The following is a 13805-nucleotide window of genomic DNA, read 5'->3' on the forward strand; positions in this document are numbered from 1 at the left end:
TTTCTTGATAGGTCAGTCCCGCCATCCCGGGAATCAGTCTGGTGAACCTTCGCTGCACTCCCTCAATAGCAAGAATGTCCTTCCTCAGGTTAGGAGACCAAAACTGTACACAATACTCCAGGTGTGGCCTCACCAAGGCCCTGTACAATTGTAGCAACACCTCCCTGCCCTTGTACTCAAATCCCCTCGCTATGAAGGCCAACATGCCATTTGCTTTCTTAACCGCCTGCTGTACCTGCATGCCAACCTTCAATGACTGATGTACCATGACACCCAGGTCTCGTTGCACCTCTCCTTTTCCTAATCTGTCACCATTCAGATAATAGTCTGTCTCTCTGTTTTTACCACCAAAGTGGATAACCTCACATTTATCCACATTATACTTCATCTGCCATGCATTTGCCCACTCACCTAACCTATCCAAGTCGCTCTGCAGCCTCATAGAATCCTTCTTGCAGCTCACACTGCCACCCAACTTAGTGTCATCCGCAAATTTGGAGATACTACATTTAATCCCCTCGTCTAAATCATTAATGTACAGTGTAAACAGCTGGGGCCCCAGCACAGAACCTTGCGGTACCCCACTAGTCACTGCCTGCCATTCTGAAAAGTCCCCATTTACTCCTACTCTTTGCTTCCTGTCTGACAACCAGTTCTCAATCCATGACAGCACACTACCCCCAATCCCATGTGCTTTAACTTTGCACATTAATCTCTTGTGTGGGACCTTGTCAAAAGCCTTCTGAAAGTCCAAATATACCACATCGACTGGTTCTCCCTTGTCCACTCTACTGGAAACATCCTCAAAAAATTCCAGAAGATTTGTCAAGCATGATTTCCCTTTCACAAATCCATGCTGACTTGGACCTATCATATTACCTCTTTCCAAATGCACTGCGATGACATCCTTAATAATTGATTCCATCATTTTACCCACTACCGATGTCAGGCTGACCGGTCTGTAATTCCCTGTTTTCTCTCTCCCTCCTTTTTTAAAAAGTGGGGTTACATTGGCTACCCTCCACTCCATAGGAACTGATCCAGAGTCAATGGAATGTTGGAAAATGACTGTCAATGCATCCACTATTTCCAAGGCCACCTCCTTAAGTACTCTGGGATGCAGTCCATCAGGCCCTGGGGATTTATCGGCCTTCAATCCCATCAATTTCCCCAACACAATTTCCCGACTAGTAAGGATTTCCCTCAGTTCCTCCTCCTTACTAGACCCTCCGACCCCTTTTATATCCGGAAGGTTGTTTGTGTCCTCCTCAGTGAATACCGAACCAAAGTACTTGTTCAATTGGTCCGCCATTCCTTTGTTCCCCGTTATGACTTCCCCTGATTCTGACTGCAGGGGACCTACGTTTGTCTTTACTAACCTTTTTCTCTTTACATATCTATAGAAACTTTTGCAATCCGTCTTAATGTTCCCTGCAAGCTTCTTCTCGTACTCCATTTTCCCTTCCCTAATCAAACCCTTTATCCTCCTCTGCTGAGTTCTAAATTTCTCCCAGTCCCCGGGTTCTCTGCTATTTCTGGCCAATTTGTATGCCACTTCCTTGGCTTTAATGCTATCCCTGATTTCCCTTGATAGCCACGGTTGAGCCACCTTCCCTTTTTTATTTTTACGACAGACAGGAATGTACAATTGTTGTAGTTCATCCATGCGGTCTCTAAATGTCTGCCATTGCCCATCCACAGTCAACCCCTTCAGTATCATTCGCCAATCTATCCTAGCCAATTCACGCCTCATACCTTCAAAGTTACCCTTCTTTAAGTTCTGGACCATGGTCTCTGAATTAACTGTTTCATTCTCCATCCTAATGCAGAATTCCACCATATTATGGTCACTCTTCCCCAAGGGGCCTCGCACAACGAGATTGCTAATTAATCCTCTCTCATTACACAACACCCAGTCTAAGATGGCCTCCCCCCTAGTTGGTTCCTCGACATATTGGTCTAAAAAACCATCCCTTATGCACTCCAGGAAATCCTCCTCTACCGTATTGCTTCCAGTTTGGTTAACCCAATCTATGTGCATATTAAAGTCACCCATTATAACTGCTGCACCTTTATTGCACGCACCCCTAATTTCATGTTTGATACCCTCCCCAACATCACTACTACTGTTTGGAGGTCTGTACACAACTCCCACTAACGTTTTTTGTCCTTTGGTATTCTGCAGCTCTACCCATATAGATTCCACATCATCCAAGCTAATGTCCTTCCGAACTATTGCCTTAATTTGCTCCTTAACCAGCAATGCTACCCCACCTCCTTTTCCTTTTATTCTATCTTTCCTGAATGTTGAATACCCCTGGATGTTGAGTTCCCAGCCCTGATCATCCTGGAGCCACGTCTCCGTAATCCCAATCACATCATATTTGTTAACATCTATTTGCACAGTTAATTCACCCACTTTATTGCGGATACTCCTTGCATTAAGACACAAAGCCTTCAGGCTTGTTCTTTTAACACCCTTTGTCCTTTTAGAATTTTGCTGTACCGTGGCCCTTTTTGTTCTTTGCCTTGGGTTTCTCTGCCCTCCACTTTTCCTCATCTCCTTTCTGTCTTTTGCTTTTGCCTCCTTTTTGTTTCCCTCTGTCTCCCTGTATTGGTCAACATCATCAATGCGACTCAGAGCCCCGCATGCAGGCAGGGGCAGTCCGAAGCAATAGACCCCAGAGCAGGACTTCAACAGAGACAATGGCAGGCTGAACGGACATTCACGCCATCACAGTGGAGAATGCAGTCGGGATGGGGCCATTGACACCCACCAATAGGGTACTTAAGAGCAGTCAAACGGACAGTCAGCGCGGAATGCCTGGCCATAGTCCCTTTGCTCCCAACAATGGAAACTTTAACTCATGCTGGAGGTGTGGGGGAAAACACTCAGCTAGATCTTGCAGATTTCAACAGTTTGTCTGCAGAAACTGCAATTTCAGTGGCCACTTAGCTCGAAGGTGCAGAAAGTCTGCAACCAGACTAATATATGAGGCGGATAGACCGGAATAGGGTTCTTTGAGGTAGGATGGCCTTTGGGACAAATCGATGGATGCCGAGGTTCAGCGGGTCCATGTGGTGAATATTCACAGTTCATACACCAGAGCGCCACCAATGATGATAAGGGTTTTATTAAACTGTATCCCTGTACACATGAAGCTGGACACTGGAGCCAGCCAGTCACTCATGGGCATTCAGCAATTTGAGAAGCTATGGCCACTTAAGGCCAGTAGACCCAAATTAGCACGTGTTGAGACACAATTACGGACTTACACTAAAGAAATCATTCTGGTGCTAGGCAGTGCAATGTTGGCTGTCACACACAATGGGTCAGTGAATCGGCTACCGCTCTGGATTGTCCCAGGCAAGGGCCTGCACTGTTGGAGAGGAGCTGGTTAGCTGAGATGAACTGGAAATGGGGGGATGTTCACGCAATGTCATCTGTGGAGCGAAGTTCATGCTCACAACAATTCAATTCACTATTCCAACCTGGCGTCGGGACTTTCAAAGGCACTAAAGTAGTGATACACATCACCCCGGATGCCAGGCCAGTACACCACAAAGCTAGAGCGGTGCCATATGTGATGCGGGAAAAGATCGAGAGCGAATTGGACCGGCTGTTGAGAGAGGGCATCATCTCGCCTGTTGAATTCAGCGACTGGGCTAGCCCCATCGTTCCCATCCTAAAAGCAGATGGCTCCATCAGGATCTGTGGCGGCTACAAGGCCACCATCAATCGAGTGTCCCTACAAGATCAATAGCTGCTCCCAAGAGCGGAGGACCTCTTCGCCACGCTGGCAGGCAGCAAGCTGTTCACCAAGTTGGACCTCACTTCAGTCTATATGACCCAGGAACTGGCTGACGAATCTAAACTACTGACCACCATCACCACGCACAAGGGACTGTTCATTTATAACAGGCGCCCGTTTGCGATCAGCGGCCGCGATTTTTCCACAAAACATGGAAAGCCTGCTTAAATCCATTCCTGGAACGATCGTATTCCAGGACGCCATCCTCATCACGAGTCGAGAGACCGAGGAACACCTCCACAACCTGGAGGAGGTGCTACGCCGACTGGACCGGGTAGGCCTGCGACTCAAGAAGTCTAAATGTGTGTTCTTAGCTCTTGAGGTTGAGTTTCTGGGCAGGAGAGCTGCTGCAGATGGGATTCGGCCCACCGAATCCAAAACCGAGGCGATTCGACGAGCACCCAGGCCCTGCAACACATCGGAATTGCGTTCATTCCTGGGACTGTTGAACTATTTCGGGAACTTTCTGCCGAACCTGAGCATGTTGTTGGAGCCGCTACACGTGCTCCTGGGTAAGGGTTACGATTGGTTTTGGGGGGTCTGTCAGGAACGCGCTTTTGTTCAAACAAGTTGTTGACCCTGTATGACCTCTGTAAAAAATTGGTTCTGACATGTGATGCATCGTCCTATGGGGTTGGGTGCATGTTGCAGCAGGGCAATGCTGTGGGTCAACAACAACCTGTGGCTTATGCCTCCAGGTCGCTCTCTCAAGCAGAATGGGGATATGGGATTGTCGAGAAGGAAGTGCTTGCATGTGTCTATGGTGTCAAAAAAATGCATCAGTACCTCTTTGGTAGGAAGTTTGAATTAGAGACGGACCACAAGCCATTAACATCGCTGTTGTCAGAATGCAAGGCTATCAATGCCAATGCATCAGCTCGCATACAGTGATGGGCTCTCACGCTGGCTGCTTATGACTACTCCATTCGGCTCCGGCCCTGGCCCGGCACTGAAAATTGCGCTGACGCACTCAGCAGGCTTCCACTGGCCACCACTGAGAGGGCAGCGGAGCAAAGCGCCGAGATGCTCATGGCTGTCGATGCCTTTGACAGCACAGGCTCCCTCACCACAGCCCGCCAAATCAAAATCTGGACAAACAGAGATCCCCTTCTATCCCTGATTAAGAAATGTGTCCTGACTGGGGATTGGGCGCCCGCACACGGAACATGCCCTGAGGAGGTCAGACCGTTCCAAAGACGGATGGATGAGCTCTCCATCCAAGCCGACTGCCTACTATGGGGCAGCCGGGTAGTTATGCCCCAGAAGGGCAGGGAGGCATTCATCAGGGAACTCCACAGCCTGGAATTGATTCAGACCTGGAACACTGTTCGCGGGTGCACGATGTGTGCCCAGCTGGGTAATGCCCCCAAGGAGGACCCGCTCAGCCCGTGGCCCTGGCCCACCAGGCCATGGTCACGCATTCATGTTGACTACACGGGCCCGTTCATGGGTAAGATGTTCCTTATTGTGGTAGATGCGTACTCGAAATGGATCGAGTGCATCATTCTGAATTCATGCACATCATCCACCACTGTGGAAAGCCTCCGTGCGATCTTTGCAACCCATGGCTTGCCGGACATCCTGGTTAGTGATAATGGCCCATGTTTCACAAGCTACGAATTCCGAGAGTTTATGTTGGGTAATGGCATCAACCACGTCAGGACTGCACTGTGCAAGCCAGCCTAATGGCCAGGCAGAACGTGCGGTCCAAATCATTAAGCAAGGTATGCTCAGGATTCAAGGACCCTCCCTACAATGCCGCCTATCACGTCTCCTGCTGGCCTATCGATCCCGACCGCACTCGCTCACGGTGGTCCCGCCCGCAGAGCTACTAATGAAACGGACACTCAAAACTCGGTTGTCCCTCATTCACCCAGTCCTGACCGACATAGTTGAGGGCAAGCGCAAGTCACAAAACGAGTACCATGACCATAATGCGAGGGGGAGATGTATAGAAATAAATGATCCTATATTCGTCCTCAATCACGCCATGGGGCCCAAATGGCTTGAGGGCACTGTAATTGACAAAGAGGGGAATAGGGTAATCGTGGGAAAACTGAACAATGGTCAGATATGCCGTAAGCATCTGGACCAAGTAAAAAAAAGGTTCAGCATCGACACGGAGGAATCTGAAGAAGACCATGAGATGGAGCTCACAAGACCGCCAGTGAATGAGCAACAAGAGCAATCAGAAGAATGCACAGTCCCTGCAGTCAGCCCGGACAGGCCAGAATCACCACAGGTGACAGACACTCACGTCAGTGTCCAACAACCAGAGCCCCAACTGCGGCGCTCCACGAGGGAGCGTAGACCACCTGAAAGACTAAATCTATGATCCCAATAAGACTTTGGGGGTGGTGGGGGGGAGGTGATGTCATGTATGTAACCACAATGTAACACCACTGTATTGCTGTATACACTCAACCTAGATGCACACCTTGACCACAAGGGGTGAACTTGTGGGAGACACTCCTTACCTGATCACACAGGTATAAAAAGGGAGGTCCCACGCAGGGTCATCGTCTTTGGAGTCCTGTGAATAAAGAGTTAAGGTCACAGAGTGACCTTGTCCCCAGAATGTGCCTCGTGTGGTTTCATACTGTAGAGTAAGGACTTTACAGTAATAGCCCATGAGATCCAGGGTAAAGTAGCAAGTTGGATCCAAAATTGGATCAGAGGCAGGAAGCAAAGGCTAATGGTTGATGGGTGTTTTTGTGGCTGGAAGGCTGTATCCAGTGGGGTTCCGCAGGGTTCAGTGCTGCGTCCCTTGCTTTTTGTGGTATATATCAATGGCTTGGACTTAAATGTTGGGGGTATAATTACGAAGTTTGCAAATTAAACTAAAATAGGCTATGTAGTTGATAATGAAGAAGAAAACTGCGAACTGCAGGAAGATATCAACATACTGGTCAGGTGGGCAGAACAGTGGCAAATGGAATTCAATCCGGGTAAGTGTGAGGTAATGCATTTGGGGAAGTCTAATAAGGCAAGGGAATACACATTAAATGGTACAACACTGAAAAGTGTAAGGAACAAAGGGACCTTGGAGTGCAGGTCCCAGATCCCTGAAGGAGCAGGCCAGGTACATAAGGTGGTTAAGAAGGCATATGAAATACTTGCCTTTATTAGTCGAGGCATGGAATACAAGAGCAAGGAGATTATGCCTGAATTGTATAAAACTCTGGTTAGGCTGCAGCTGGAGTATTGTGTGCAGTTCTTGTTACCACATTACAGGAAAGATGTTATTGCACTGGAAAGAGTGCAGAGTAGATTTACAAGAAGGTTGCTTGGACTAGAACATTTTGGCGATGAGGAAAAATTGGAGATACTCGGTCTGTTTTCTTTCGAACAGAGGAGGCTAGGGGGAGACCTGAATGAGGTGTATAATATTATGAGGGGCCTGGATAGAGTGGATAGGAAGGATCTGTTTCCCTCGGCAGAGGGGTCAACAACCAGGGAGCAAAGATTTAAAGTAATTGAGGGGAGGTTTAGTGGAGATACGAGGGGAAATTTCTTCACCCAGAGGGTGGTGAGGGTCTGGAACTCACTGCCTGAAAGGGTGGTAGAGGCAGGATCCCTCACCACATTTAAAAAATACTTGGATGTGCACTTAAAGTGCCGTAACCTACAGGGCTACGGACCAAGAGCTGGAAAGTGGGATTCGGCTGGATAGCTCTTGGTCAGCCAGCGCGGACACAATGGGCTGAAATGGCCTCCTTCTCTGCTGTAAATTTCTATGATTGTATGATTCTATACTCACAGAATCATACCTTTCAGCCAATGTAACTTTTCCTCCATCACCATCCCTGGGTATGTCCTGTCCCACTGGCAGGACAGACCCACCGGATGTGGCAGCACAGTGTTATACAGTCGGAAGGGAGTGGCCCTGGGAGTCATCAACATGAACTCCCACCCTCAAGAATTCTCATGGCTTCAGGTCAAGCATGGGCATGCTGACCCCTCCTACGGCCCTCCCTCAGTTGATGAATCAATACTCCTCCATATTGAACACCACTTGGAAGAAGGATGGAGGGTAGCAAGGGCACAGAATGTACTCTGGTGGGGGACATCACCAAGACTGGCTCGGTAGCACCACTAATGACTGAGCTGGCCGGGTCCTAGACTTGGCCTGTAGCAGTGGTGAGAGAACCACCATGAGTGAAAAATCTACTTGACCTCGTCCATGATAGCGGTGACCTTCTGCAGACTAAGTTCCATCTTCACACTGAAGACACCCTCCATCGTGTTGTGTGGCACAACCACCATGCTAAATGGGATAGATTCATAACCGATCTAGCAGCTCAAAAATGGGCAGCGATGAGGCACTGTGGGCCATCAGCAGCAGCAGAATTGTATTCCACCACAATCTGTAACATGTAACCAAGCTGAAGCATTTGCAACCAAGTTCAACCAGAAGTACCGAGTGGATGATTCATGTTGGCCTCTCTCTTAGGTCCCCACCATCATAGAAGCCACTCTTCAGTCAATTCGATTCACTCCATGTGATATCAAGAAGCAACTGAGCACACTGGATACAGCAAATGCTATGGGCCCCAACAACATCCCGGATGTCGTGCTGAAGACTTTTGCTCCAGAACTAGCCATGCCTCTAGCCAAACTGTTCCAGTATAGCTGCAACACTGGTATCTACCTGGCAATGTGTGAAAGTGCCCAGTTATGTCGTATCCACAAAAAGCAGGACAAATTCAATCCGGGCAATTACCGCCCATCAGTCTACTTTCAATCATCAGTAAAGTGATGGAAGGTGTCATCGACAGTACTATCAAGTGACAGTTACTCACCAAAAACCTGCTCCCCAATGCTCAGTTTGGGTTCTGCCAGGACCACTTGGCTCCCGATCTCATAATAGCCTTGGTCCAAACATGGAAAAAGAGCTGAATTTCAGAGGTGAGGTGAGACTGACTGCCTTTGACATCAAGGCAGCATTTGACAGAATGTGGCTTCAAGGAGCCCTAGTAAAATTGAAGTCAATGGGAATCAGAGGGAAAACTCTCCATTGGCTGGAGTCATACCTAGCACAAAGAAAGATGGTTGTGGTTGTTGGAGTTCCATTCTCCCAGCCCCAAGGCATCGCTGCAGGTCTTCCTCTGGGCAGTGTCCTCGGCCCAACCATCTTCAGCTGCTTCATCAATGACCTTCCCTCCATCATAAGATCAGAAGTGGGGTTGTTTGCTGATGATTGCACAGTGCTCAGTTCCATTCCCAACTCCTCAAAAAATGAAACAGTCCATGCCCGTATGCAGCAAGATCTGGACGACATTCAGCTTTGGGCTGATAAGTGGCATGTAACATTCACACCACAAAAGTGCCAGGCAATGACCAGCTCCAACAAGCAAGAGCCAAACCACCTCCCATTGATATTCAACGGCATTACTCTCGCCGAATCCCCCACCATCAACATCCTGGGGGTCACCATTGACCAGAAACATAACTGGACCAGCCACATAAATACAATGGCAACAAGAGCAGGTCAGAAGCTGGATATTCTGCGGCAATGTCTCATCACCTGACTCCCCAAAGCCGTTCCAACATCTACAAGGCACAAGTCAGGAATTTGATGGAATACTCTCCACTTGCCTGGATGAGCACCGCTCTTGCAACACACAAGATGCTCGACACCATTCAGGACAAAGCAGCCTGCTTGAATGGGATCTCATCCACCACCTTCAACATTCACTCCCTCCACCATCGGCTGTAGTGTGTAACATTTACAAGATGCATTGCAGCAACACGTCAAGGCTTCTTCGGCAACATCTCCCAAATCCGCGACCTCCACCACCTAGAATGACAAGGGTAGCAGGCACATGGGAACACCATCATCTGCAAGTTCCCCTCCAAGTTACACACCATCTTGACTTGGAAATATATTGTTATTCCTTCATTGTGGCTGGATCAAAATCCTAGTGCTCCCTCCCTAACAGCACTGTGGGGGTACCTTCACCACAAGAACTGCAGTGGTTCACGAAGGTTGCTCACCACCACCTTCTCAAGGTGCAATTAGGGATGGGCAATAAATGCTGGCCTTGCCTGCAACCCCCATACCCTGAAACAAATAAAAGAAAATATGTCTTTGTATCTTTTCCCTATCTAATTAATCAAAATAGCCACCTTTGTTAGGAGGAAACAAGGCTCTTACAGAGGGGAAAACATTAGCACAGGTTGCTGTTTGCTTTTAAAGATAAAATCAGTTTAGATAAAAATGGCAGGAAATAAAGAGAAAGAAATGAAAATCTAGGCAAATAAGCAGAGTCCAGACTGTAACAGAATGTTATTGATGTTAAATAGGGACGCCAGCACACTGACACTCCAGTACTGTACTGAGGGAGCGCTGAACTCTCACGGGGGCACTGACACTCCAGTACTGTACTGAGGGAGTGCTGAACTCTCACGGGGGCACTGACACTCCAGTACTGTACTGAGGGAGCGCTGAACTCTCACGGGGGGTTGCCTTTCAGATGAGATGTTAAATCGACGCCCCTTTTGCCTCCTCAGGTGGATAAACGAGCCCATTGCATCTTTCGAAGAAGAGCTGGGGAATTCCTCTGGTTTTCTGGCAAATTTTTATCCCTCAACTAACACACCAATACCCACACTATGTGCTCATTGTCTCTGCTGTTTGGGGAACTTGCTGGGAGCAAATTCGCTGCTGCATTTCCTCCATTACAACTGTGACTCTACATCAAAAATACTTCATTACCTGTAAAGCGCTTTGGGACTTCCTGATGCAGTGATAGGTGCTGTGTAAATACTATGGGCTGGAAATTAGGTTGACGGTTTTTTGAGGCATTAATGTCGAGCGGTGGATAAATTAAAGCCAATTGGGTGCAAGTGTGACACAGATCTTTTATATGTGCCAACTTCATAGAATCATAGGGGAGACGTTGGCTTGCTTTGCACCTCCCATCAGCACCTGCAGGGGTCAGTAATGGGGCACTAAAGGGTTACCGACCTGGTGCGGAAAATTCACCGACACTTGCAAACTTCGCTGGCGGTTTCACACTGATGCTAACATATACCATCTCGCTCTGTTGCGCCCCGTAGATTTTGGTGTCATCTGGTGCACAGTGCTCTGTTAGCGTCCCGCATGTGAAATTCGCTCCCGCCCCCTGCAGCATCGCCGGGCGTCAACAGCGGCAGCTGCAGGAGGCGTTGTCACCTCGGCTGGCCGCTTGGGGAACGCTACTGAAAGTCAATGGTGGTCAGGTAGGGCAACATTTATGAATCTCCCCAGTCTGTTGCATTTTTCTTTTTTTGGACCCCATGATTCATCAACTCTGCACTCTCTTAGAGAGCTTGGGGCTGTTATGCATGTAGCGCAGGTCCAGTGGCCCCACAGAAATAGGATGAATATTGAATCACACCAACATTGGCCCTTCCCTTTAAGCGAGGGAAGGAGCCACCAAAGTGGCTAGGCGGCATGGAACATTACTCAGCACTCTGCCACGACTGCCCCTCGCACTGACTTCAGCCTCTAAGGGAAGTGATCGAGCTTGATTTAGCGCTCCATCTCCCTGTTGGAACGGTAAAGCAAAAGTTCCCAGGATCAAATAATCTTTCCTGCCTGGTGCTCCCTGAAAAGTTATCGCCCCAAACGGGACACTACGCAATTTCTAGCCCATAGAATCGCAGGATGGTTACCGCACAGAAGGAGACCATTCGGCCCGTCAAACCCGTGCCGGCTCTCTGCAAGAGCACTTCAGTTAGTCCCACTCCCCTGCCTTTTCCCTGTAGCTCTGCAAGTTTTATTCATTCAGGTACATATCCAATTTCCTTTTGAAAGCCGCGAATGAGTCTGCCTCCACCACCCTTTCAGGCAGTGCATTCCAGATATTAACCACTCGCTGTATAAAAATGATTTTCTTCACGTCGCCATTGGTTTTTCTGTCAATCGCCTTAAATCTGTGTCCTCTGGTTCTCGACCCTTCCACCAATGGGAACAATTTCTCTCTATCTGCTCTGTCTTGACTCCTCATGATTTTGAATACCTCTATCAAATCTCCTCTCAATCTTCTGTGCTATAAGGAGAACAACTCCAGCTTCTCCAGTCTATCCATGTAACTGAAGTACCTCATCCCTAGAATCATTCTCCTAAAGCTTTCCTGCAACCTCTCTAAGGCCTTCACATCCTTCCTGAAGTGCGGTGCCCAGAATTGGACGGAGTACTCTAGTTGAGGCCAAATCAGTGTTTTATAAAGGTTCATCATAACTTCCTTGCTTTAGTACTCTATGACTTTATTTATGAAGCCCAATATCCAGTCTGCTATTTTACCTGCTTTCTCAACCTGCCCTGCCAGTTTCAATAATTTCTGCACATATACCCCCAGGTCTCTTTGTTCACCCCTTTTAGGATTGTACTCTTTAGTTTATATTGCCTCTTCTCATTCTTCCTATCAATACATCTCACTTTGCACTATTCTACATTAAATTTCATCTGCCACATGTCTGCCCATTTCACCAGCCTGTCTATGTCTTCTTGAAGTCTATCACTCTCCTCCTCACCGTTCACTTTACTTCCAAGTTTTGTGTCATCTGCAAATTTTGAAATTGTACTCTGTAATCCCAAGTCCATGTCATTAATATATATCAAGAAAGACAGTGCTCCTAGTACTGACTCCTGAAGAACACCACTGTATACCTTCCTCCACTCCGAGGTTAAACTGACTGGCCTGTAGTTGTTGGGTTTATCTTTACATCCTTTTTTGAACAAGGATGTGACATTTACAGTTCGCCAGTCCTCTAGCCCCACCCCTGTACCCAAGGGGGATTGGAAAATTATGGCCAGTACCTCTGCGATATCCTCCTTAACCTCCCTCAGCATCCGAGATGTATCCCATCCAGTCCTGGTGACTTATCAACTTTCAGTACAGTCAGCTTTTCTAGTACCTCCTCTTTATCAATTTTTATCTCATCCAGAATCTCCACTACCTCCTCTTTCACTATGACTTTGGCAGCATCTTCTTCCTTGATGAAGACAGATGCTAAGTACTCATTTTATTCCCCAGCCATGCCCTCTGCCTCCATATGTATGTCTCTGTTTTGGTCCCAGATCCACCCCATCCCTCCTCTTATTACTCATTTATTATTTATGTGCCTGGAATCATGTCTGCAGCTGCAGAAACTCCTGAGTTTTCCCCTATCTATCAAATCCTCTACCATTATGGCCTACCAGGTCTTCCTCCACCTCCCTTGTATAGCAGAGCCACCCGTAGTGCTGTGGACTTGCCTCTGGCTGTACTCCCCAGAGGAAGCATCGCTCTCACCACTGGTTGGAGAGTGAGATTCACTCAAGGCACTCCTGCACTACCTGCCAGGTCTTCTTGTTCAGTGTGACAGTCATCCATTCCCTCCCGCCTGCACACTCTTATGCTGCAGGGTGAGCACCTCCTGAAACTTGTTATCCACGTAACTCTCAGCCTCACGGATGCACCGCAGGGACGGCAGCTGCTGCTTAAACTCCAAAACCCAGAGTCGAGCTCATCTGGCTGACGACATTTCTTGCACATGTGGTTGTCCAGGACAAGAGAAGCATCCTGGAGTTCCCTCATGCTGCAGGATGGGCGTTCCATGACCCTGCCACGCTACTATTTGTTCGACTATTAACTAACATACAGAAATAACCTTAAGACTAAGGGGGAGAAATTAATTATAGCCCAGGAATGGGTGGTAACTTTAGAATAGGTTAAGATTTAGCGCCAGACACTAATAAATCACGCTGCATGCAACATGAAATCTTATTTCTCAAAGAAAGAATTGGAGTGCTAAATCAAGTGCTAATGGTCTGACTCCATGCCATTAGATTCAAAGCGCTAAGCAATATCAGGTGCAGTCGAATCACAAGTCATCATTGCTACAGGCTCTTTCCAGTTCGTAAAGGGGAGGTTCATTGATGCTGCAGAACCTCATTTTAGTGTAGCACTTTGATATGTCGTGAGAATAAAAATGTCACTAATTTTGAGTAGCTACACCATTCTG

At 47.8% G+C, this 13805-nt stretch overlaps 1 protein-coding gene across 1 annotated transcript in view; it reads left to right on the forward strand.

The window, feature by feature from the left end:
* The first annotated feature begins 10990 nt into the window (after positions 1–10990).
* Positions 10991–13805, forward strand: part of LOC139278173 (uncharacterized) — a 64432-nt gene continuing 61617 nt past the window's right edge. The window contains exon 1 of the mRNA XM_070896827.1: positions 10991–11036. Within this exon, the coding sequence (XP_070752928.1) occupies positions 11026–11036 (11 nt within the window). The 5' untranslated portion in view covers positions 10991–11025. The remainder of the gene's footprint in view (positions 11037–13805) is intronic.

The sequence above is a fragment of the Pristiophorus japonicus genome, chromosome 13 (genome assembly GCF_044704955.1).
Source record: "Pristiophorus japonicus isolate sPriJap1 chromosome 13, sPriJap1.hap1, whole genome shotgun sequence".
Taxonomy (NCBI): domain Eukaryota; kingdom Metazoa; phylum Chordata; class Chondrichthyes; family Pristiophoridae; genus Pristiophorus; species Pristiophorus japonicus.